The following is a 27,649-nucleotide window of genomic DNA, read 5'->3' on the forward strand; positions in this document are numbered from 1 at the left end:
GCTGCCTGATCTGCTGCGCTTTTCCAGCAACACATTTTTCAGCACTAACCTTCTTCGCTGTCCACTACACCTCCAATTTTGCTGTCACCTGCAAACTTACTAACTGTACCTCTTATGCTCGCATCCAAATCATTTATGTAAATGACAAAAAATAGAGGACCCAGCACCAATCCTTGTGGCACTCCACTGGTCACAGGCCTCCAGTCTGAAAAACAACCCTCCACCACCACCCTCTGTCTTCTACCTTTGAGCCAGTTCCGTATCCAAATGGCTAGTACTCCCTGTATTCTGTGAGATCTAACTTTACTAACCAGTCTCCCATGGTTGTAGAAACAGTTGAATTAATGCCTAATCTCTTTTATTTAATTTTTCTATTGGCTTCTGTCATAGTTTGTATTGTATCTGTTAAAAAATGATTGTGTAGTGATAGGAATATTTTAAAATTATGTGCCTTTCTTTGAAACTGGAGACAGATTTATGAATTATCTCTTTACAAACTAGTTCTACACGGAACAGCTGGGTGTTCTGCATCACAGGGGAAGTTTAGTAACTGTGTGAAAATTGAGCAATGAATCAAGAAAAAAAAGCCAAAAAGAGTGAATCAAAAAAAAGTGGTGTTATGAGGGAAAAAAGGAAGACTTTGAGCTCTGCATTTCTTTTTATTGACTCATGAATGTGGGCATCCTTTGGGAATCACATAATTTACACTACTGTCAATCCTTGTTAAATGAGTAACTTGCTTAGCTATTTCGGAGGGCAGCTAAGAGTTAATCACGTTGCTGTGGGTCTTGACTCATATCGGGCAGACTAGGTAAGAACGGCACATTTCCTACTTGAAAAGCACAATTGTGAACCAGTTGGGTTTGCGTAGCAATCTGATATTTTCACAATCATTATTGAGACTAGTCTTTTAATTCCAGATTTATTGAAATAATTTCCTATCCGTGGACCAATCAATGCAGGGTTCTGAATTATAGCACATCTATTCTTCCAAACGTATAACTAAAAGTGTATAAAACCAGTGAAAAGTTGAGATAGAATTGATTAAAAGGTTTATTTTATTTCTTCCATGCACTTTTTCGCAATGCACAGCTGATGTATTTAATCTAAAATCAGCAATAACTCCTGCAGGGAGATATATTTAGGGCAAAGATATTAGCTACAGTGGTAAAGAAAAGTGCCAAGGAAGTTAATCCATTCAAATGTGTTTTATTCAAAGTTCAAATTAGATCCTGAGCAGAAATAATACCTCCCTGAGCACCCTGGTGTACAACTGGAGTATGCTAATTGTTGATGGTGCCAACATATAACTGATGAAGGGCTAATGCCCAAAATGTTAATTCTCCTACTCCTCAGATGCTGCCTGACCTGCTGTGCTTTTCCAACGCTATACGTTTCAACATATACAGGGCGACCGCCATATCTTCAGAATTGTTTTCTGCAGTTTCAGTTATCCGCAGTTTACCACGGCCCAAACATATTACTGGGAAGATTCCAGAAGCAGGGACGGGGGATGCTGGGAAGGTAAATTTCCCATTTAAATGAATGAGTTCGCTACGATCCGTGGTTTCGGGCTTCCGCAGTAGGTCTTGGAACGTATCCCCCACAGGTACGGGGGGGACTACTGTAACTTGCCAGGTTTATTGATTTCAATTTCTCAGCCATCTCGAAACCTCTGTGCATTGCTGATCCAATAAGTCAATCTTAGACTATGTGGCCCATGTGGAAATATGAGACGAGTATTTACTAGTATTGCCTATCAACCAGTCTGATTACCTATAATAAACAAACTTTGTTTGTGCGGAAGTCCATTCTAACCAGAGAGACAAAATATACAGGACATATGTAATTCAGCCAGCCAGGTGTCTCCTGTGCTCATTGAGGTGATGCACCAGGGCAATGATATATCCTGTGAAACTGACAGTTCCCTTCAGATCACATTTAGTGTGCTGATAGTCAGCGGGCAGTAAGCATGTTTCCTGTTACCAACAAATGTCAGTTTTAGTGTCCATTATTGACCTGCACCCAGCCATCTCAAAACCTCTTAAATTTAATTAGAACTATGATTAACAACTTCATTGATGTAAACAGAGTAGCAGACATTAATCAATCTTGAAAGATGGTGTGTAACAGGGCTATAACAAAGCAAACTGCAATACATTTGTGTCACTTGTCTTATTCCTTTTGAGCTGACTTGAATCCAGCTCTGCTGAGACTCTGCATCCGGTAAACCCCGGAGTAGCTGTGTGACTTGACAGACATGCTGCCCAAATAAGACTTCAATGCCCGGATTTTCCTCCAAATGCCTGTTCTGTATTCAAACACAAAACCACTTTAATACTTTCCCCTAATTTAGGATTTTCACTTCATTATCTTGCCCTATTTTTCAGTGGCGTTTATAAACTGGCAGCTTAGCCCTGATGACAGGATGAGATTTGAGGGCACAACACTGCACCAACTTGATTAGAGAATCGAGTCCTAGAAAATCTCTGTCAAGGTACCGACTGAAAAAGAATTCGGGGCTGCAGTGAGCATTGATCAAAGCACGCGTGATGATGTGCTTGAGGGTTCAGAGACAGATATGATTTGAATAGAAAGAAAGATAACAGAGGTGAATTATTAGTCAAATATGGATTTTGTTTGGCTGTTGGAAGGAGAATGTGAATGTTTCTGAAATTGCAACAGATTGACAAAAAAGATGATAGAAACTTCAGAATTTCAGACAGACGAAGGCCTGTATTCAGGCTAACAGCAGTCTTGTTACAATGAAGGATCTTCAGGCCAATCCTGGCCTTCAATAAAGGCCAGGTTATGTGAACTGGTTCTTGCCTGTAAAGACCTTGATGATTCAGTGCTGCAATTCTCCAGAGTTCCTTCACCAAATAGAGAGAGGTGATGGTGGTTGTGGAGTAATACTTTCACTAGACTAGCAATCCAAGAATGCCAGACCATTGTCCTGGGGACATGTGTTCGAATCCCACCAAGGCAGAGGATAAAGTTTGAATAAATCAAAAACCTGGAATTAAAAGCTAACCCAATGGCAAGTTGCCAATTGTAAAAAAATGCATCTGGTTCACTCATGTCTTTTAATTTCCTCTACTATCCTTGCATGGTCTGGCCTACATATGACTTGAAAGCCATAGCAATATGGTTGATTCTTAACTGCCTTCTGGGCAATAAGCTAGCCAGGGGCACCCACATCTCTTGAACTGTCCACAAACAGGATAGTTTCTATTGTAGTGTTCTTCCATTTTTCATATACAGTGCACTAGCAGTGTGTATAGAAATGCTAGATTTTCTGCCTTTCTATAACATGCCTTTCTAAGGCCCCTTAAGGACTCTAGAAAATACCTTCTGCTAGCAACCTTCTGTTATCCACAGACAGCAAGGAGAACCAGATTTATAAAAACTAACAGGCATCTCCTGTCACCAACAATATCAATGGTTTTCTGGATGTGGTGTATTATTATCACACAAGACTTGTATGTAATAGACATCAGTCAATAACAGGAGTTTATTTTCACGCAGTAATACAATGATCTATGGCAGTATATAAGCAAAATTGCATGCAGCTGACACTAGCTGTAACAAACAGTTTAATCTCAGTGATGATGTGATAGAGACGCAGCTTTGGGTTTTGTCCATGCTACTTTAACTCTCCATCCTTCTCCTCCATCACTAAACATAGAAGATTATCTTGTCTTTATCCCCAAAACTGGCTGATTAAAATCTTCTGTTTCAAGTCTTCAGTTGTGAACTGAAGGGCTATTATTGTTGTGGAAGGGTGAAGGGATTATTGGTTAAGGCAATAAGGTTTGAGATAATATATGAACTTCTGTTCTTAAACCAAGGGACAAGGAAAACAATCAGTTTAGAGCTGTGCATGAAGCTGCCCTTCTCTCAAATGGATAACCATTTTTTTTCTTCCTTATTCAGGTCTAGGAAAATTGCTCCGTGACCATACCATACATGCTTAATGGACCTGGCCTTTTGAGGCTGCCAATGCTCCTCTTTGTCCATGAGGAGATGTTTCTGAGATGAAGGCCAAATATATGGAAGAATGAGCTTAAAGCAAGGCATACCACAGTGATCCAATGACTCACTGTGCTGCAAGTGCACGGCCATTTATTACAACAAGGGTCTGAATTCTCCAAGATCTGCAGAGATGGGTTTGGAAGGCATTGCCAGGAAAGCAGACATCCCATCTCATGCCTCCATGACACTGGTCCACTGCCTGTGGAACACTTCCCGGGGACACATTGGTACAGTACTCAGCATCCTCTCCACTAAGCCAGCAGGCAATAATATCCAACTAAGACCCCACCAAGGGCCATTTTCCCACAACTTTCTGAGCATCACCAAAGCCAGCCTATTGGTGATCCAATAACATTGCAGCCGCCCACTGGGAGGTTGGCAGGTCATGAGTGGCTGAACTCATTGGCAGGACCAGAGGGCTGCAATGCTCACATGTTCAAGAGAGACTATAGGCACTCTTCTGGAGGACTATTTCCACAATGAGGCCCCTCACTGTACTTTGTCAATTTTTAAATTACGGATTGAAGAAGGAGGCCGTCATAGTCAGCTCCATCTTGAGGTAGTTCCTAGTTCTCTCTCTTTTTCGGTAGCACTCACCACATGTAGTGGCACTGACAATTAATGTATTCAGCACAGGGTGGCCTCTTCTACTGGATCCAACCCCAAATAGTGAACCAGAAATCTCCCTGGGTGGCAAGTTGGCAGGCCCTGTATGAGGTGGTGTGGGGTGGGGGTTGGGGGGAGGTGTCAATTAGTTTTTGAGATGCAATGGGATAGATGAACCATGGTTAATACCTTGATGGGTGCTTCCAAATAACCCCTTAAAGAGAGGTATTCTCCTGACTGCCAGCAGCCCGATGAGTGCTACTGAAGAAGAGGGAGAACTAGGGTATCCCTGAGAGTGACTTGATTCTCAGCGTGGGACTCTCCGCCACTAGTTAAAGAACTAGTGGTGGCAGGATGGGACCTTCCAACGATTACCAATTATCCACTTGAGGATCTCCATTGGCCGACTGGGGGGAATGTTGTACAATGTCACCCCCCCCATCCGGTAAAATGTCAGTGCCACTTGGCCTGGGTGGATGGTAAGAGGAAGGCAGAGTATGCCAATGTGCACCTCCCATTTTCAACTCACTGGCACCAGAGCATGGTAATCCAGCCAACAGGAGGTAAACATGACCCAACTGACCTTTTGTGAAATGGATGGTGGCAAGAGTCTGTTTTGATTTTGCACTAAAATAATTGTTAAGTTAATATGATTTAGCTACAATTCAATACATTTGTTTTTAATATATACCAGAAAGAGAGTCCGTTTGTCCATTCAGTCACTGAAATGGATTATAAATAAAACATATAAAAGATCCTGCATTACAGGAATCAATGTGATGTTGGAAATATTACAGAAGCAAATAACTGAGTTGAGCACGCCAGTACAAATCACACCAGGAGGTCAATTATGCTTACATTACGATTTTACATTACAAATTTGATTGAAGTTGGATATTTGAACAATATTCTAGTAGATTGATCTCTTATTATTGCTCTCACTGCTACATTGTGTTTGCAAATTAAGCATCTTTCACTATTAAGTATACTATGAATATCAATAATCTTTCTCTGCAGGCCATGAGTATTTAATATTTTGCTAAATAAATATATCCTTTTCAGATGTCAGTAAAACGAGTTTAAGAACATGTGTGATTTTTGTGAATTTTTTTCAGTGCCCACCAGAATTGTCCAAATTATTATCAGTGTTCCACTATATCTGTAAAATTGATGCTATTCCTCCTGGTAGTATTATAATTTTTCCTAATATGGCAATAACAGTTCTATTCCAAAAAGCCAGTTAGTGAAGGGTAGAACTGAAGTCAAATTTTATACCTTTATATAATTATTTACAAAGTTATACAATACAAACATTCTCTTCAAAACACCCAACTGCCACAGTTTTAGTTTGTTTTTATCAATGTGGTCTGAAGGGAATGCCAAATTATTAAGCACCATCTGCAATCAAGCTAATATAATTAAAATATAATTAACGGTAACTCACCAAGCACACTTAAAACCTGCAAGATCAAAAGATGTTTAACAAACAGTATCTAATGATACTTTATCTTCTAAGTCTTATAAAGATTGCAATACTGTTCAGCACTCTATGACTTTACTAACTTATGTCTAAGCTACATTGTGTAAAAATGTAAAAAAGCTGTAGACCCTGTAGAAAAATATGAAGAAAAAGAACTTAATTATATATATCACATGATCATGTCAGCAAGATGTCCTAAAGCAATTTATAATGCTCACTGCCATGTGGACAAATATAGTGAATTATTACACAGGAAAATAGCACAAAATCAAATTAATTGGTGACTGGATCATATTTTGAAGCCATTGGCTGAGAACGAACCACTGGCCAAGACACTGGGTGTTATTCTCCATTTTTCTTTGAATATTAGGGCGTTTTTACTAGCCCCTTCCCAAACTGTGACCTCTACCTATTAGAGCAAGTGTTGCAGCTACAAGGGACATTAGCACTTGCAAAATTCCAATCAGGTCTTGCACCATCCTGACATGGCCACTCCTTCATCGGCACAAGATCAAAATCCTGAAACTTCTTCATCTAAGATGGCAGCGCAGGCAACAAAGTCAGTGTTCAAGCTCCTGGGCCCATCAGCACTAGACTGACTGCTGTATCTTTTCTTTCCTTACACTTTTTGTTTTCTTCCGTTTATTTTTTCTTCATCTTCTTCCTGTTGGTGGCAGTTGAGAAGGTAGCATTGCAGAGGAAGGCAGCTGGAACGAGTCTCTTGGTGAGGCGGCAGCATGGCCTGGCAGTGGAGCCAGGGACTCCTGGTTGCGGGAGGCCCAGATTGATGACTCCAGGCACCGTCAAGGTGGCGGCGGAAGCAGAGCCAGGGCCTCTGGGTTCTGGTAGGCGCAGAGTGAGGACTCCTGGTTTAGGCTGGCAGTCGCAGCGGCTCTTGGTTGTTCTCGACCCAGACCTGGGGTCTCCTGGTTATGGGTAAGGCATGGTGGGAGCAACAGTGGAGGCAGGGGCTCTTGGTAGCGGGGAAAATGTGGTTCCTGGACGGGACCCAGCATTGGTGGCCTGTTGGCGAGGTGGACCCAGTGATGCCTGAAGAGTGGTGACTCTGATATTGTTGGGTCTGGCACAGGTGGCAGAGGGGTGGCAGTGCAGGTATCATTGGTCAGTTGGAGGCGGCAGAATGAGGATAGACTTTCTTTCAGCTTAATCATTTTATTCTTAAAATATTCAAATGGCGTGGATTGTGGCGACAGTTGAAGCTTTTTCACTGTATTTTACTGTGTTATTCATTGTAGAGTACAAGTGATAAAAATCATTCATTAAGTAATGACAATAGTGTATCTAACCCATCCATATCTTGGTTCAAGAAGATGACTGACCACCAACCTTTCAAGGGCAATTACGGGCAGGTAATAAAATGCTGATCTTGCCAGTAATATCCCATAAACAAGTAAAAGAAACAGACTTGCAAACAGGGTTATGGTTCAACATCTGACCTGAAAGATACAGCTAAACCAATCACTAGTTATACATTAAACAGGTAGGTCTATATTACATTCTAAAGTTCATGGAGCTTTAAATCACAACTCCATCTGTCACATTGATAAATGTTCTACTAACTGACCCAAGTTGATTCCAGTAGAACTATAAAAACTATTAGTTCCAAGTAGGTCTGGAAACTTCTATTCACTAAATAAACAGGAAAATATTTGGTATGCTTGGGGAAATGGAAAGTAAAGCAGTTTGCCAGCTTTCAAATTACATCCATGTGTTTATGCATTGCGATCCTACATTGTTTTCTTGATTTGTTTTGTGCTTGTAGTATTTGTATTTTTTGTGTAGTTGAAGCTCTATTCTATTTATTGACTCCTTGCATATTGCATACTATTTTATTAATTTCTTCTTTTCTTCAAAGAAAAATGAATGTCAAAAGCAACCTTGGAAAACAGACCAATGGCTATGGCAAAGATTTAAGCAGATATTTCTTAACACTCTGCAAAATGTTATTTTAGTTAAAAAGGACCTGATGAAAAGGATGACCTATCCATGGTTAACAAAGATGGTCAAGGAGATTTCCAATCAAAAATTAAAATGTGCAGAGCAGTGAAAGTTAGTGGTAGGCCTGGGAGTTGGTTTCTTTTCTGAGGAACCAGTAGTGAATGACTAAAAGGTTAATAAAAAGAGAAAACATTGATTATGAAAGTAAATTAGAAAGAAATATAAAAACAAATAGCAAGAACTCCTACTTGTGTATGAAAAGGAAGAGAGTAGCTAAAGTGTTGGTGTGTAACCTCGGAGGATACGACTGGGGAATCAATCATTGGGAAATGGGAGATAATTTAAACAAATATTTTGCATTAATCTTCAAGATGGAGGGCATGGCAACCATCACAAAGATATCAGATACGCAAGGTGCTATTGGGAGGAGAGGTCTTATGAAGTTTCTATCATGAGGGACAACGTATTTGACAAACTAATGCAACTAAAGGCAGAAAAGCCAGGACCAGATTATCTGTGTTCAAGGAACTTAAAAGAGAGGTTGCAGAGATAGTAGAGGCACTGATTGAAATATTACCTAACTGACTCGATTCAGGAGGGTTTCAACAGATTGGAAAATGCTTATATGATGCTCCTGTTCAAGACGGAGATAGAAAGCAGGAAGCTATAGCCCAGATAGATTCATCCATTGTTGGCTCAAGTCCATTGTTAAGAAAGGAGTAGCTGAGCATTTAGTAACATTTCATGTAATTGATCAGAGTCAATATGGTTTTGTGAAGAGAAATTATGATTGACAAGTTTGCTAGAGTTCTTTGAGAATATAACAGTGTTCCTGAAGAGGAATGAGTAGATGTAATGTAATTTGAGTTCTAGAACACATTCAATAAGGTACCACATAAGAGATTGCATAAGACAGGAACTCTTGGTACTCTTGGGGGTAATACATCTACATATATTGAGGTGTGGTTAACACACAGAAGACAGGAAGTATGCAAAATATAAACTGCCCTTGTTCCCTCCTCCCCCAGTGAAAGCAATTGTTGCTGGGTTCAGGAACATGAGTTCCAGAATCAAGGGTTCTGGCACTACTTTGGTTACGTAGGAGATTATTTCTGTCTTCTGTCTTTTAGACTTTAAATAACAATTGCAATATGTTATTTATCTAGACTTTATCCTTCTTTTTGTTGCTATTATTTTAAGTGATCTTTTATTTCATTTCTATCTCTAAAGCACTATCTACACTAAAAAAAATCTTTCATGTACCATGGTTTCTTATCCTTCCCAAATCCTATTATGCATGGGCAAAAAGAAAAATGAGAAGTACACTGATCTTGCTTAAATTTAAGATTTGGTCAAGCAAACAGTTTTCAATCTATGTATATGCAGAAGTCTAAAGATTCAATAGCTTCAGTGGAGAGTTATTTTGTTGATGGAAAATTGGATCATACCTGCAAGAAATACCTCATCGACAGGTTATGAGAGTTTGATGTTTGATCTCATGTTTAATTCTCTCCTTTTGTGATTCACAACACATTGTAATAAGGACATAGAAATTAATATTGAAATTTGAAAAACTGACTGAATAAATAAGAATGGTTTCCTGAAGCACAGAATTTTGTTTATTTCTTTCAGGATGATTCCTTTAGTTTCCAGTTATTCGAGCTCAGGACAATGAATAACACTGATCAGTAGGTAAGTAAATCTGACTAAGCAATGATGCAGAATGTTGGAGGGCTAAGCATCTTCCTCACCTGACTGATTTACAAAGGTTCAGCAATGCATGTAATAGCATCCCATTATAGGAAGGATATCCTATCGTGAAGATTCACTAGAATTATATCGTGAATATTTGAGACTTAGTGGTCAGCGGATAATGCTTGTTCACCATTCAGTGAACTTGAAAGATTCGAAAACATTGGTACTTTTACCAAGGAACAGAGGAAATGGAGGAGTGTGATGCAATCAAGAAATCCAACAAGGGAAGAAACTGAGAAAAATGTGAGAGCAAGATTAAATAAATCAATGATTACTCTGATACAGAGAAGCATCTGGAGGTAAAGGCCAAATAGATTTTATTGAGAGTTTTCTATAGGTTCCCCCAATAGCAACAGAGTTAAGGAGGAGCAGATTGGGAGGCAGGTTATAGAAAGGTGCAGAAGTAACAGGGATGGATAACGTGGAGGGCTGTTGTAGGTTGCAATGGGACATTAACAGGACGCAGAACTGGGCTGAGAAGTGGCAGATGGAGTTCAACCTGGAAAAGTGTGAAGTGATTAATTTTAGAAGGTCGAATTTGAATACAGAATACAGGGTTAGAGGCAGGATTCTTGGCACTGTGGAGGAACAGAAGAATCTTGGGGTCCATGTGTATAGATCCCTCAAAGTTGCCACCCAAGTTGATAGGATTGTCAAGAAGGCATATGGCATGTTTTGGCTTTCATTAGCAGAGAGGTTGAGTTTAAGAGCTGCGAGGTTATGCTGCAGCTGTATAAAGCCCTTCTTAGACCAGACTTGGAATACTTTGTTCAGGTCTGGTCAGCTGATTATAGGAAAGAAGTAGCTTTAGACAGGGTGCAGAGGAGATTTACCAGGATGCTGCCTGGATTGGAGGACATGTCCAATGAAGAAAGGTTGAGGGAGGCTTTTCTCATTGGATCTAAGAAGGATGACAAGTGACTTGATAAAGGTGTACGAGATGTTGAATGGCATAGATAGAGTGGACAGCCTTTTCCCATGGCGGAAATGTCTATCATGAATAATTTTAAGGTAATTGGAGGAAGACTTAGGGGAGCTGTCAGAGGTTGGTTCTTTATACACAGAGTGGTGGGTGCATGGAATGCATTGCCAGCAATGCTGGTAGAGTCAGATACATTCGGGACATTTAAACAACTCTTGGATAGGCACATGATGATAGGTACAATGAAGGGTATGTAGGTTAATCTGATCTTAGAGTAGGATAAAAGGGTTGAGGGTTGAAGGGCCTGTACTGTACTGTCCTGTTCAATGTTCTGTGTTCGAGATGGTTCCTGTGCTAGGTTCAGACTGAAAAATTGGGAAGAGTCTCCAGCAAAGCAGCACAGACTGGTTGCACCAAATGGTCTGTAAACGCCAACTTAAAAAATGTTCCTTCCTGATTTTATGTCAGTACATTAAAGCCTTTAATTCTAAAATTAAACAAAAGTACATTACCTCTATTAAGATCATAATTCGATAACATTCTTGTGGAAAGCTGTTACAGCTAATGTATGGCAAACAACTGAAATCATTGAAGAATGAAAATAAAGTTTATTTTTGCATGAAGGCTTATCTGAAGCTCTTTTGAGGTTGCGGACAATAATGAGGTCAATGTCGTCTCCTTCCTTCTCCTATCTCTATCACAGACAAAAACACCATCTTGCAAAATATGCACAGTTAACGTCTACTGACAGAGCTGTCCTCTTTATTCTATAAAGCTGCCATTGGTGGTTTCAAAATCATTATTTCCAGCTTTAAAGACCAGGAAATACAATCTAACCACTACAACCACAATTAATTCGTCACCTCTGGATTCCCTTGATCTATTCATATCATTTTTCTCCAGTTTTTAATCAGTGAATACAAAGCATTGTTACCAGCGAGATGTATTGGAATCCTCTTGCAACATGAGTTCATCAAACATAATTCACACCAATTCATGAATTCCCAATGGCTGGCTGAACGCATCACTGCAGTTGTTAGCAACACACAAACACAAACTTAATGGACAATATCCGATAATCACTGAATATCTCTTTCACACTTTGTTTCAAGAATAACCGTTTAAGTTTTCAGAGGTGTCATTTCATGGCTTTGAATTTTATTTCTTCAGATTTATTTGGGAAACACCACACAAAGGCTGTTAGCCAGTTTTTACTTGAAAGAATATAAATGAGAAGGAATTTTGGGAATTTACACCACTTTATGATACTGGGCTGTACAACTGGGTGTATGGTTTTGAATGAAAGGGACGCTTCTGAGATTTGATTCTACAAGGTGCTATACACTTTATTAAAACCACTTCCAACCTAAGACAGGAATAACAGTGGACCAGGCCAGTAGTCTCACCAATTCATATATCAGAGAAATAATCTAGCAGAAACAAACCATTGCAATGGATTACATTAGATTCCCTACAGGCCCTTCAGCCCAACAAGTCCACACTGACCCTCTGCAGAGTAACCCATCCAGACCCATTTCCCTCTGACTAATGCACCTAACACTATGGGCAATTCACCTAACCTGCACATCTTTGGACTGTGAGAGGAAACAAGAGCACCTGGAGGAAACCCACGCAGTCACGGGGAGAATGTGCAAACTCCACACAGACAGTCGCCCGAGGCTAGAATTGAACCTGGGACCCTGGTGCTGTGAGGCAGCAGTGCTAACCACTGAGCCACTGTGTCAGCCCTAATAAAGCACAAAAAACTGTGGATACTGAAAATCTGAACCAAGAACCAAAATTGTTGGAGAAACCCAGACACAATATGTTGACTCTGCTTCCTCTCCACAGTTGCTGCCAGACTTGCTGAATCTCTCCAGTAACTTCTGTCTTTGTTTCGAACTATTGCAGGACGTTGCTACATGTGAAACTTAAATCAAACTCCTGTTCTTTTTAATTCTTTGGTGGTGTGAGCACTGTGGGCAAGGTCAGCAGTAATTGCCCATCCCTCATTGCCCTTGAACATGTGATGGTGAGCCCAGTTTCCTTTAAAATAATAAATGCAAGAGTCAGCAAAGAGGAACTGCGCTATAAAAAGCTCAAAATGCCTGTAGAACTTAAAAAAAGTTTGTAGCAAAGTAAATTTGCAAGATACAACAAAACAATGCAATATTTTCAGATTGACTGCTAAGGTCCTTATTTCAACAGTTTTTGCAACAGTTTCTATGATAAATAGAATACCAAGACCAATCTCTTTTTGTTAAGGGAGCTTTAACTTTCTATTGGACCTGCAAATATCAAAGGAAGATAGGTTAACATTAATTGCTGGTTTTGCCATGACCTTACCTCTCGTATCAAGGCTCAGTGCTCGCTGGCTGGTTTCAAACTTCCATTTCTTGATCTTAAAATAAGGGCTTGCAGATTCTAAGCTGGCATTTCTCCGCAGCTTTGTGAAGAACTGGAGCACCGGACCTTGGTTGGGAGCTGTCACAGCTTCAATGGCATTGCTGCTGCTGCTGCCGCCTTTGGTACTCCCAGCTAGACCTTCAGTCTGGCAAAAAAAAACATACAAACATCACTTGCAAATTCACTCTGACAGTTTGCCTTGCGGTGACTTCAGGCAAAAGAGAGATGCTGAAGCATAGAACAAATGAGCACAAAGCAAGTCTAAGTTTGGAATCACGGCTGGTGACACTTCAACCTATTTATACCTCCCTTTATTTCAGGCAAGTCTGTTTAAAGGAAATGACTGAATCTAATGGAACGAGTTGATTTTATGATGCCAGTCTTTTGCCTACAGAGTAAAATTTTCAAAGGCTTGCAAGCAAATAAAAAAGTATTTTCTTGTTTATCACACAACTAAAAGTATCAAAGAAATATAAAAAGAAATTGTAAAGTACTCTTTAGGCACATAAGTAACACAGAGTAGCCACTATGAAATGAGCAAGTTATCCCCACATGAGATGATACTGAAATGGCAAGAAAACCGAATATAAATTTTATCTTAGTTCTCACTGAAAAGATTACCAAAGAGGAATGAATGACAGTAGACGAGGTCAAGAGAGCTATTCCAACAATTAAGATAGAAAGGAGTTACAGGTATTGCAACTTAAAGATTCTCAAAGGCACTGGGAGGAGAGAACAAAGTGCTAGCAAGTAAAAACAATAGTGAAAAGAATTGGGTCAGTGGACTGGCAAAGAAAAAATATAATCCTCAGTTTCAAAGAGAGAGATGGGATTGAGTCCAGGGAAATACAAGCGAGTTAGCTTAATATCAGTAATTAGAAAGATTCAAGAATGTTTGTTAAAAGGCAAACTAATGAAACATCTACAGAGATAAAAAAAATGATAAACTGGAAATAAAAGGGAGGGTCATAAATGATGAAACATAAGGAATTCTTTGTATATAAAATAACGAGAAGACAAGGATGATGTACTGAATACTGCATACATGGGCTTTTAGAAGGTCTTTGACAAGTTTCACATTGTAACAATGGTCAGGGTGTGTGGAGTCAAAGCTCAGAAAGCAGAATGGATTAAAGGATGGCCAAGTTGAGGACTTAAGGAAAGTTTTGCATTTATGGTAGCGGAAGGGGTGTGTTTTTATTTCACAGTTTATGTGTACTCAGGCCTTTGTGTTTATCCTACACATAAGCAGCTTCAACTCTGAATTTAACTATGAAGGTATCATGTTGAAATTTGCAAATTACATCAAATTCGGAGTATCGGTAATAATGTAGAAGGCAACACCAAAATAAAGGAACATAAGGAAGGCTTGCAAAGTTGACAGATAAATGGCTAGATGAATCCAACATAGAGAAGTGTGAGGCAGTTCAGGTAGGTAGAATAAGGAGGAACCATGCCTTGGCAGGAAAGACTTGAGGCCTGTGCCACAAGGATCAGTGCTGGGTCCACTGCTTTTTATCATTTATGTAAGTGATGTGGATATAAACATAGGAGGTATACTTAGTAAGTTTGCAGATGACACCAAAATTGGAGGTGTAGTGGACAGCGAAGAAGTACCTCAGATTACAACAGGATCTTGATCTGATGGGCCAATGGGCTGAGGAGTGGCAGATGGAATTTAATTTAGATAAATGCAAGATGCTGCATTTTGGCAAAGCAAATCTTAGCAGGACTTCTACACTTAATGGTAAGGTTCTAGGGAGCGCTGCTGAACAAAGAGACCTTGGAGTGCAGGTTCATAGCTCCTTGAAAGTGGAGTCACAGGTAGATAGGATAGTGAAGAAAGCATTTGGTATGCTTTCCTTTATTAGTCAGAGCATTGAGTATAGGAGTTGGAAAGGCAGCATCCAGGGAACAGGAGATTCGACGTTTCGGGCACAGGCCCTTCTTCAGGGCCTGTGCCCGAAACGTCGAATCTCCTGTTCCCTGGATGCTGCCTGACCTGCTGTGCTGTTCCAGCAATAAAGTTTCAACTTTGATCTCCAGCATCTGCAGACCTCACTTTCTCCTAGGAGTTGGAAAGTCATGTTGTGATTGTACAGGGCATTGGTTAGGCCATTTTTAGAATATTGTGTGTAATTCTGGTCTCCTTCGTATCAGAAGGATGCTCAGAAAAGATTTACAAGGATGTTGCCAGGGTTGGAGGATTTGAGCTATAGGGAGAAGTTGTATAGGTTGGGGCTGTTTACTCTGAAGGACGGTAGGTTGAAGGGTGACCTTACAGAGGTTTATAAAATCATGAGGGGCATGGATAGGATAAATAGACAAGGTCTTTTCCCTGGGTTGGGGAGTCCGGAACTAGAGGGCATAGGTTTAGGGTGAGAGGGGAAAGATATAAAAAGGGATCTAAGAGGCATTTTTTCACGCAGAGGGTGGTGCATGTATGGAATGAGCTGCCAGAGGAAGTGGTGGGGACAGGTACAAATACAGCATTTAAATGGCATCAGGATGGGGTTATGAACAGGAAGAGGTTAGAGGGATATGGGCCAAGTGCTGGCAAATGGGACTAGATTAGGTTGATATCCGGTCGGCATGGACGAGTTGGACTGAAGGGTCTGGTTCCGTGCTATGCATCTCTATGACTCTAAAATAAACTGGGTAGATGAGCAAAGAGATCTTGAAGTACAGGTACAAAAATCACAAAGATAGCAACAGAAGTTGAGGAGGCCGTGAGAGTTCTGATGAACTACTTGGATTTATTTCTAGGAGCATACAAACAGGAGGACACCACTCAGCCCCTCAAGTCTGTGACATCATTGAATCAGAACATTGCTGATCTTTACCTCAACCTTGTTTACCTGCCTTGATCTGTATCCATCAATATTCTCAATAAATCTGTCAACCTTGGTCCTGAAAATCCTGCATCCGTAAACATTTAGGAGGATCAAATTACACATTTCCATTAACATTTCTTGATTTCAGACCTGAAGAGTCTAGCTCAGATTTGAAGCTTGTGTTCTTTTACTTCAGAAACCCCCAATGGGAGGAGGTAAAAGGTACTCCATTGAATGTTTTGATTAGTTTCAAAACCTTAAATGAATCTCCCCCTCAACCTCTCTCGGCACAATAACATACAGTCAGCCTCATTCCTGATAAAGGGCTCTTGCCCGAAACGTCGATTCTCCTGCTCCTCGGATGCTGTCTGACTTGCCTGACTTTTTCTAGCACCACACTCTCAACAATGACATACAAGCCAAGTTGGGAGAGAATTTAGTAGCAAGATGGTAACCTCAAATTTATGTCGAACCTTGGTAAGACCACACAATTCTTATTTACAGAATGTGGGTCAGCATTTATTGCCCAATGCCTAATTGCCCTTGATAAAGATGGTGGTGTACTGAGACTATTCCCGCAGTGTTGCTAGACAGAGAGTTCCAGTATTCTGACAGCACGTTTGAAGTAACAGCAATGTTTTTCAAAGTCAGGGTGGTGTGCAACTTGGAGGAGAACCTGGAGGTAGTGTTGTTCCCATGTCCTTGCTGCCCTTGAACTTCTCGGCAGGAGAGCTCAGCAAGTGCTGTCGAAGAAGCCTTGGCAAGTTACAGCAGTGAGTTTTGTAGCGTGCTGTGTGTAGTTCTGATCCTGACACTACAATACGGCTGTTAAAGCTGTGGAGAATAAGACTCATGCCAATCTGTTTCCAAAACAGAGTGAGTGCTATTTATAAAGAAATAATTGAGCAGGTTGGGTTCTTTTCTCTGAAAAAGAAGAGGTCTGAAACAGGTCTTTAAAATTTAGAAGGGTTTGATACAAAGGATGTTGAAAAAGAACTATTTCTACTTGTGGGGGAAACCCAAACAATGGTGTAAAACATGACATAACCACTAGCAGATCAAACAAAGAAATTAAGAGTAATGAGAATGTGGAGTTGCTTACAACATGGAGTGGTTGAAGCTTCTACTTGTGGGGGAAACCCAAACAATGGAGTAGAAACATGACATAACCACTAGCAGATCAAACAAAGAAATTAAGAGTAATGAGAATGTGGAGTTGCTTACAACATGGAGTGGTTGAAGCAGGTAGCATTGATGGATTTACGGAGAAGCTTGATGCATATATGAGGGAATACGGTATAGAAGGATACAGGGGCAGGCTGGGAAGTGGTAATTAATGTGCAAGACAGCCCTTGTGGAATACTAACACTGGCATAGACCAGTTGGGCCAAATGACCTATTTCTGTGCTGTAGATTCTATTTAATGCTATGTAATTTTACTTACCACGCTACTTTCTCCAGAATCAGCAGGTGTAGGAACATTTGCGTCAACAAAGGTAGTATTAACTGATGAATTGAATGTATCCCCAGGCAAGGCTGAGCTGGGGTTAACTGAGTGGCTTGTCAGAGCTGTTTGTGGCAGTGGATTTATGATGGACTGCAAACAAAATTAGAAATAAGCTAAAGTCACAATAAAAAACAATCAGCTCACAAAAATAGATCTAAAGTGGATGAGTTTAAATAGTCTTAACCTTTACTTCTCCAGTGACTGAGCAGTCTTTGTGGATTGGAAAAACAAAATAAACAGGATGCTAACACACTGTGAAAACAACTTGTTATGGTTCCGTGTGTTATTTTCAGTGGATTTAAAGGTGGTGGGCACAGTTATGCAGAACCAGATTTCCGATCAACACAACAAGTCAGCGTGTTTCTGGAACAAAATTTTGTATTTGCTTGATAGGTTACAGTCATAGATGTATCTTACTTGCTTTCCTCCCCCTCCCCAGAAATTGTCCTCCTAATTTTGGACAGGGCATTTCTGCCAGTGGTCACTGCCAATGCTGCTTTCAATTGATGCCTAGGCACCACTCTCCTCTAAGGTGAACCATCTAAAATGGGCAAACTTACCCTCTGAAGGAACTTAGGTTGTGCATTGCTCTCAAGACTAGGATTCCCCAAAGGAGTCCAGTGAATGAAGTTACCGGTGGGCCTCATATCTACATTATTCATTACAGCAGTCAAGAATTAACCTTCTTGACAAGAAAAAAAAAGCTGATCTACAAATGTAACAGCCAAATTCAACCTTATATGAATTACTTTTCTTACAATAAAGGTAATTATTTTTCTATGAATGATGTTAAAGCAAATACATTTTATCAATACAGGTGTAATGAAAGCTTGAGGGTTCCTGAACTGAAAATGTTTGGATTTATGTGCATTATGCTATTCTAATTCAAGTGTACTTCCTATGTTAAATGTGTAGGATATTTCTATTAAAATGACATGTAATTAAAATTGTCAACGCAATAACAAACATGAGAAATATTTGGCCACATTTATTAATGACTGAAGCATGATATTAGTGTTGTAACAAAGTGCTGATAGATTATGATTAATTATTAAAATATACTTTAGTTTACATAGATATTCTCTAGCAAAATATTTAGCATTTTTTGAAGGAGCAACTTGTTCTTGCCACTTCACTTGGCAGACCTGTTTTGCTTCCCTTGAGGCAAGCAGTTTTGTAGATGCCATCTGCATTGCCCAAGCATCACTTTTCATTGATATTAATGAAGAACATTGCACAGGTTGTATAGGTAGTCATCCATGGTGCAGACTGCCCCTGGGAAATCGATACAAAACTGTGTAGCACTGCTTATCCAAACAAGCTTCTTCTCCTTCCTTAACTACATCTAGTTTGTTTCGCTCATCAGTCACAATAAAATCATATTTGAGAGTTAGATGTCAGCAATTTGACAGACAACCTAAAGCATCAAATGGGAATGAGCAACAAAATCTGCTGGAAGTAACTACTATGTTACGGTAATGGTTAAAGATACTCTCTCAAAGACAATAGGTTGAATTTAATTCTTCAACAGTTCATTAAGAGCACTGATGACTTCCAGAACCTGATTTCACCTGCGTAACAATGCCATCAAATGAACATTTATCATTCTGCATCAGAGCACTGATATGTCACTCAGAAGAGAATAATTTAAAATCACACCTCACCGAGAAAGAATTCATCTTCCCCTCAGATAAAACTGCCCTTTTTGACGACCACGGATGGTGCAATAAACACATTCAATTGAAATTAGCTATATGAAGAATATATCCAAAATTATGCTGAGTCTCCCAAGACTATACGCTTTACTGGAAACAGAACATTAACTTCCCATGATTATGTAATTCAGATCATCCTTCTTCTACAGAGTTGCAATATCAACATTTACAATCATTGGCAAACATATATGAAGGACTAATTATTTCAATTACTTTGACTTCCCACTTAATCATGCCTTGTAGCAATCTGATTTTATTGCATTAATTCAAACCTACTAGAACCTTGTCATAATCATTCTCACACACAACATAGTCAAGTTGGCATTCTTCCATTAAATTAGTATATTCAATTTGTTAAGTTGGTGCCTCCGCCTTAATTACTGTTTTAATGCATTACCTACAATTCATACTACATGTGATCCTCTTGTGCCTGAATCCATTACACGCACACATGAATTGTTTGAAACTCTCTTGTCTCTATTTAGATTGTATTTCATATATATATTGATTTCAGTGATAATTTAAGTTTGAAATGTTTTGGATTTTTCCATTGTACCTGCTTGAAATGTAATTTAAGCAGTTCCTAAAATAAATCTATATCTGAAAGTTTCAAGAATCTGGAATAATACACAGCCTAGAAATTAGCAGCTGAACAATTTTCAAATGGTGTGACAGTTCTCTCTTGTTATTTTAATCAGACATTAGCCTACTTCTGTCCATTGAATTAATGCCTTTGCAAGGGAAAAAAAGAATGTCATGCAAACGTGCCAAAGATTTGACCATCAGTGCTGGAAACAGTAATTTTGCCCCAGTGTTGGCTACATGGACCTTAGTAGTCTTGTTCAATTTGTTTGAAATCCTTCGGGATCAGGGAGGAAAGAGTTTAACAACTCTGCCAAACAGCTGGAACAGGTATGATAGGTTGAATGGCTTCTCACCATCCTGTGTCATTCAACAACCTTCTGCCTCTCTATTTCTCTGTCTTCCTTTGAAATCCTCCTCAAAAGCCATTTTTACCACAGGCTTCCAAACCATTTCCCTCAAGTCAGTTTGCCCACTCACTCAGTCTATCTATATCCCCTTCCAGAGTCTTTATATCCTCATCACAACATGCTCTCCTACCTATTTTTGTATCATTCACAAATCTGGACATATTACACTCTGCCCTGCCCTCCAAGTCATTAATATAGGTAGTAAGTAATTGAGGCCCTCGGACTGATCTTTGTGGCACACAATTAGTTGTGGATTTCCAAGCAGAAAAAGATCTATTAATCCCAAATCTCTGTCGTCCATGTATCAAACAGTCCTCAATCCGTGCTAATACATTATTCCCAATACTGTGAGTAATAACCTTTTATGTGGTTCCTCATAGGGTCTTTGGACCAACCAGTCCATGTCGACCAAGTTCCCCAAGCTAAACCTGTCCCATTTGTCTGCCTTTAGCCTATATCCATCTAAACCTTTCCCATTCATGTACCTTCCCAAATATCTTTTATATGTTCTAAGTAAAAATCCAAATACACTACATTTACTGGTTCCCCCTTATCAAATTTTATCTAGTTAAAGAACTCTAAAAAATTTGTCCCTTTTCAAAAAACCATTTAATTATGTTAAATATGTCACACTATTTCTTCCTCAATAATGGACTCCAGCATTTTCCCTACGATGGATGCTAGGTTCACTTATCTATAGATTTTTGCTTTTCTGTCTCCTTGCCTACTTGAACAAGAAAATCACATTGGAAGTATTCCAAACCACTGGAATCCTTCCAGAATCCAGTGAGTTCTGGAATACGTCAATCAATGTCTCCACTATCTTGACAGCCTTTCCTTGATATTGCTTAGCTTAATTCTTTCTTTCAGGAGCAGCAGGGTGGCTCAGTGGTTAGCACAGCTGCCTCACAGTGCCAGGAACCCGAGTTTGATTCCAGCCTCAGGCGACTGTCTGGGTGGAGTTTGCACATTCTCCCCGTGTCTGCATGGGTTTCCTCCAGCTGCTCCGGTTTCCTCCCATCATCCAAAGATATGCAGGTTAGGTGAATTGGCATGCTAAATTGTCCCACAGTGTTCAGGGTGTATTAGTCAGGGGTAAATGTAGGGGAATGGGTCTGGGTGCGTTACTCTTCAGAGGGTTGGTATGGACTTGTTGGGCCAAAGGGCCTGTTTCAACACTGAAGGGATTCCATATAAGAACTAGGACTAGGCAATTAACCCCTGAGCCTGTTCCGCTGTTTACTTCCTAACTAAATTTTAGCCATTTAATTTTCAAATAAATATTACAAAGGGAAAGGTAATAGACAAATAATTTTAAATATAAGGTATTTAGCTTTCTTTTCTGACAGTTATAATCGCGAAGATTCTTCATTGACTATCCTCATATTTTTCCATTACATGTTCCGAAATACTGAAACAGATGCTCCATGGTATAAAATAAAACAAACATGGCATGGATCCACTGCACTTCCAAACCAATTCAGGCGCATTGTATTACCTGGCTATTTTCGTCTGTCACTTGAATGAAAAGAAAGCCAAATCTGTAGGGCCAGTTTGTAAAATGAAAAACTCCTCTGGCTGGCCTTTTAGCCCAAATATTAGATGACTCTCATAACATCAACAGTATTGCTGGAATTTCAATCTATTTCAGGCGTCCTTGTTGCTCCAGGCTATTTGTGAGCAACTGACAATCCTTCATAATGGTAGTCACTATTGTCATCAATGCTGCTTGTCCCCTGCGCTCCCCCCCTTCCTCAGCAATAATTTATCACCTTCTACAATACTTACACAAATGCAATTCTGCTTGGAGGAATTTACTGCCAGTTCTCTACCCATCACTGAGGACAGGTAAACCTGAATGCCACCTAAGGTTACAATTCAAATTTGTGAGGATCAAGACGAAAAGTGCGACATCTGAACCATCAGCTGCCGCACACACCAACTTATTCGTGGGCTGTCAGCAAAATACCATTTATTTGAATATAGAAGTCAATCATGACAATACTTTTAAAGACATTAGCTGTAACTCTGGAAATTAACCTTAAAGGTATTTTCCTTTCACAGCATTTCTTAGCAATATAAGATCACACATGACAATGAACTGGTACTTGCCTGGAAAATGGAAAGGTTGGTTTTGGAGGAAGATGGAGCTTGGGTAGTCATTGCCAAGCTGTTGTTCTCACTTGATTCACATTCGTGAATTGTTACTATTTTCAAAGAAGGAGGTGAAATGTGCAAATGAGTTAATCGAGCATTCTTTAAATGGTGAAAATCTCCTTCCGTCAGAGTGTATCTAAGTGAAGAACAGAAAAAAAGAAAAGGTTTTCATTCTGCTACGAGCCAAATCATGTTGGAAATGTAGCTCTTGTGATTTTTCTTTTGACCAGCCTGGTTATTACACTGCTTTAAGCTCGATGCACAACAAAAGGCATTTGGGTAAATTGGGCCCTTCTGTTCTGCTCCAGGAAGACTGCACTCATGAAGCATTTGGGTGGGATAACTGAGCTACAATGCTGCAGTCCTATCCATGACCCATGCAATGTGAGGCATTTTTGCTTTAAGTGTGGGATTGCATGCTTTACCTCAATTAAAAATAACATAACACTTTATTCCTGAGACTGTCCTGTGAAATGCATTCAGAAACAACTGTTGGTGATGATACAAGACAAATGCTTAATGTTTGGCATTTCACTGTTGCTATTTCAGTGGTGTTGTTAATCCATTTACTTCAAATGAGTTACTGCTTTGTTAAATTAGCAAACACAGGAAATATGACATGAAAGTATTCAATATCCATCTGTTACAATTGGAAACAATCATTTTTATGCTGTTATTCTTGAAGCTCCAAGCAGATTCAGAGTTGAAATGAGGAATGTGCAAGTTATATCTCTTCTGCCATCATAAGTCGAAAGTGAAATGATGGTGTTGCAGTGGCTATGAATTTGAAACACCAAATTGTTTGAATTTGACATTCAGCAGCAGCAATATGTTGGTCTCTACATGGACAGAAAGCAGCACATGAATAATTGATTTTCATGGGGGGCCATTAATCTATTAACATTTTTGATTACTGTTGCTGCCAAAGTTTTTCGTGACACTATGATCCATTTGACAGTTTACAGTTTTTAAGCCTTTTGACAAGTAGAACATATTCCATTTTCTCTTTCTTACTCTAATGTGAACCACCTCAAATTTCTCTACATTGAACTGCATCCACCACAGTTTTGCTCTTGATGACCTGGAGTTCCTCTATTGGGTCGGCATCACCATGGGACCCTCCAAAACTAACTTTCCTAGTTTTATTAAGATGTTCCAATTTTGTAAGTTTCTCTTCATAACCATATCCGCTTTGCTCCAGGAACATCCTAATAATTTTAGATTATGCTTTGTACATTTTTCTTTTAACCTTTCTATGTTGGGGTCCTGAAACTACAAATGTTTCAAATGATGCCCATTTAAGGTTTGCTCCAATGCCCTTGCTTTTATATTCCATTCCTCTAGTATAACACAAAGAATTAAGCTTGGCTTCTTATCTTTCTTACATTGGAACAACATCTGCTTTCTTTGTGCCTACCCTCCTGGCTTATGTCGAAATTCAGTCTCTCACATATTCCTTATCATATTTTGCTGCATCACTCAATTTGACATCATTAGCAATTTTGTTATTGTTCCCTCAATTCTTAATTTTAGACATTTATGTTTATGGTAAATTAGTGTAACCTATCCTTGCACATTCCTCAGCATATCTTTCCAGTCTGATAAAGTTCCTGTTTTGCCCAAAAGAAATGTCCTTTTATATTTACACCAAAATTTACATTAAGCATCCCTATTGGTGTTGCACAGACTGAAAATTGTAGAATGTGAATTAGAGAGTATTAGTGCATGCATTCTGTTTCCAGTTATTAAACAGATGTCAATACAGTTGGAAGAAACATCTGCCTCTTGTCATTCTAAATGGCCCCTTGTAAGCCAGTTATTTTAACTCTTTAGTTGTCTATCTGAATCAATTATAACAATATTTCTTCTATTATTGAATTTGGGCTGCTTTGACTGCTTTGAGTAGAAATACAACTAATCTCATCTAGCATTAATTCTTTTGATACCAATAAGAGTTGGTTGATTCTCCTCATCCTTTCATACGAATGATGTCAATGTTACTCTTTCACAAAGGCAATGTTTCTGACAATTTTCCTAAAACCTCAAAGTTGTGATCTATGAAACTACACAAAATTAACTGATAGTTAATATGAGAAATTATTTTTTCACTAATACTACATTTGGATAGATTCAAAACTGATCATTGAGGAAAACATTTGTTCAATCATGCAGGTTTTAAATAATACAGAAGTATAGTTAGAGAAGCCACATCAGGGTTGAAACTCAACAGCTAATTTCAACAGATCATCCAACTGTCTGCTAACCAAATAGGAATTTGTAGCCTGCAAGGCAAAACTATTTAGTAATAAACTTGCTGAAGAACTCTAATAATGCTTTTATCCCAAGTGCTGATGCAGTTCTATATAAATATAAGTATAATGTTCCTGTTTTCCATAAACGTATGAGTAACAAATTTATGCATAAGTTTATACATTAATAATGTCTTTCAAGTTATCATTTTGTTCAAATGGGTGGAATTTACTGTTCCCTTCTCCCTAGTGACATGTTTGGAGGTGGCACTGGGGGTGCATTTAATCAGGTTGGAGGATGTGGGCTCGATATCCCACTGCCTTCCCACTTCCACCTTATGACGTCCCGATGGATTCTGTTGGATCTTCCCCAATTGAGACGATGCAAGCCTCCCACTAGTTCTACAGCCGGCATGTGACAGTCCTGTCATGAACATTATATTCCATTCAGTATCTCTAGGGAGGTATGTAGGATGTGGGTATTTTCAACAATTTGATTGAAGCATGGAGGTCAAAGTCCTCTGTCCCCAATTCATCAAAATTATCAGCCTGCTTAAGATAACTGAGAAAAGAAAGACTTGTATTGATATGTCTCAGGTTGGCGGTTAACAACCAATGAAATATTTTTGAAGTGCAGTCTCCAAAGTAATGTAGGAAACACCACAGCATTGTAATGTAGGATGCACAGTAAGGTCCCACAAACAGCAAAGTGATAATGTCAAGAAAATCTATTGTCATTGCTGGTTGAGGCATAAATGTTGACACGATATCAGAGACAGCTTTCCTGATCTTCTTCACTTCGAAGAATCTCTTATATTCACTTCACAGTAACTTCAGTTAAATATCTCAGCACAAAGATAACACTGCTGACTTGAACAGATCAATTTCTGACTCTAACTGCAAGTGAGTGACCTCTGAACTCTAACTGATACAGGAGACAGGCTGCTCCTTTTGGGATCAGGACCTCGGTGTCAGGATCAAATGTAGTATGCACATCGTGTTTAGAATAGTTGGCCGATGGAGATTTTTGCAGGATTGGACAATTATTGGCCAGAACCAGGTATTCAATCTCCAATTAAGGAGACCCAGTGGGCCCTTGAAGTTGGAGGGCCAATATGAAGCACTTCAGCAATGAATACTATACAGTCCGGTCTTAATAAAAGAGCATCGATATGAAATGTTAACACTGTTTCTCTCCACAGCTGCTACCTGATCCACTGAGCTTTCCTAGCTGCTTTTGTATTTATTTCAGCACTGGTGGTGCTCCATCCCACTGTTTCAGGTAAGGGACAAAGAGGATGCCTCCAGCTCGAGGCATGTTTTGGAAAACTGAAGAAAATAAATTATGGTGGTTGCCAGGCTGCCATTATGAAAGGGAGAGTACCTTTAAAGACTGACCTTATGGCACATCTGTAACCAAATGGGTACATGGCTAAATTGGAGTCTCAAAGTGATCTGAAGCAAAGAGTTCTAGATCAGGTCTGATGACGTTATATTGGTCTTGAAATTCTAACTCTGTTTCTCTCTCCACAGACGTTGCCTGACCTGCTGAGGTTCTCTAGCACCTTCTCTTTTCATTTCAACTCAACCTGTCAAGTTTTTTAATGTTGTGTGGAGTGTAACCGGAAAATTCTGGTTAGTCGTGGATCGGTGGTTTTAATTAGCATCTTAATTGCGTTAACAAGTTAGCCGCTGCTTGTGATCCATTCCCCGCTTAAACCTGCGCCCAGGAAATCTTCAGGAGTTGGACATTGTCAGGGAGCCTATACATCAGGAAATGTTGTGCCTGCCTGCTTCCAGAGCCAAACTCCTGCCCCAGGTTTAACAGCCTTGATATAAGTAGCAAACAGAGCAACATCTTCCCTTTTGATCAGTCTTGTCTCCCACAGGATAATTGGTGAATCACTATTAAAAGTGAGAAAAAGGTTGCCATTTCTGATTTGTGATTCCTTTCAAATATATTTATTTCACATTGTCAAAGAATCAAATTAATTATCAAATTTAAAAATAAATTTTACTTCATAACTGTCAATTCTATGCATCGTTTTCTAAATGACATTTACTTATTAATGACTAACCTGAACTCAAAAGAACTTTTACCCTTTATATTCATGGTACCTATAATAAAGCCACAATTGCTGACAATGCTGGATTTACTGATTTGTGGCTCTATGTTTTCTCCTTGCTAGCTGTGATATTTGAGTAAATTGATCATGTACTGTTTTATCTTTTTTTATTGAGGCCCCCTCATGTAGCATGGTTCAGCAGATAGCATTTTTTGCCTCTGGGTCAGAAAATTCCTGAATCAGGTGTTTTTAAATCATTATTTGAATTATTCTGACACTCTCTTTGCTAATCTCTCACTTTTTACAGTCCATAAACCTCAGCTCCTCCAGAAACTCTGCTTGTGGTATCCTTACTTGCACCCAATATTATTCTCACATCATTCTTGTGTTCGCTGACCAGCACTGGCTTTTTGCCCAACAATGCCTCAAATTTAAAATTCTCACCTTTTTGTCCAAATCCTCCATGGCCTCTGTGTGTCTTGTCTCTGTAACTTCTTCCAGACTTACACCTTCTGAAATCTGTGCTCCTCCAATTCTGGCCTCTTGCTCAATTTGGACTTCCATTATCTCACAAGTGGCAGCTGCACAGTCATCTGTCTAATCCCCACTTTCTAGAATTCCTCCTTAATGCTCTCTACATCTCTCTGCTCCTCAAAACCTATATCTGTCGCTTAGCTTTTAGCTGAGTCCCCTGATATATCTTTATGTGGCACAATGTTAAATTACATTTGATTATACTCTAGTGGAGTGTCTTGGAACATTCTGTCCTGTTAAAAGCACTTTTAAGTGAAAGTGCTGTTTATTATCACTTAAACCCCATAGCTGGAGATGTTGCCCTTCAGATTGAATGTTGAATTGCAGTCTCATTTTCCTGCTTATTTAGATGGCGAGATCTCCACATAATCTTCAGAGAACACCAATGATCTTGGACAACAGTCCTTCCTTAACAAGTACCTCGAAGAGCAA

At 39.4% G+C, this 27,649-nt stretch overlaps 1 protein-coding gene across 4 annotated transcripts in view; it reads right to left on the reverse strand.

Moving 5' to 3' along the window:
• cbarpb (CACN subunit beta associated regulatory protein b) overlaps positions 1-27,649 on the reverse strand; it is a 202,512-nt gene that overhangs the window by 28,393 nt on the left and 146,470 nt on the right. For 3 of the 4 annotated variants that reach the window (XM_043721244.1, XM_043721245.1, XM_043721247.1), the window contains 3 exons: positions 22,324-22,504; positions 17,442-17,594; positions 13,104-13,308 (listed from right to left, as the gene is read on the reverse strand). In XM_043721244.1, the coding sequence (XP_043577179.1) occupies positions 13,104-13,308; positions 17,442-17,594; positions 22,324-22,504 (539 nt within the window). The remainder of the gene's footprint in view (positions 1-13,103; positions 13,309-17,441; positions 17,595-22,323; positions 22,505-27,649) is intronic. The other variant, XM_043721246.1, reaches the window with a different exon arrangement.

Source organism: Chiloscyllium plagiosum, chromosome 31 (assembly GCF_004010195.1).
Source record: "Chiloscyllium plagiosum isolate BGI_BamShark_2017 chromosome 31, ASM401019v2, whole genome shotgun sequence".
Lineage (NCBI taxonomy): Eukaryota > Metazoa > Chordata > Chondrichthyes > Orectolobiformes > Hemiscylliidae > Chiloscyllium > Chiloscyllium plagiosum.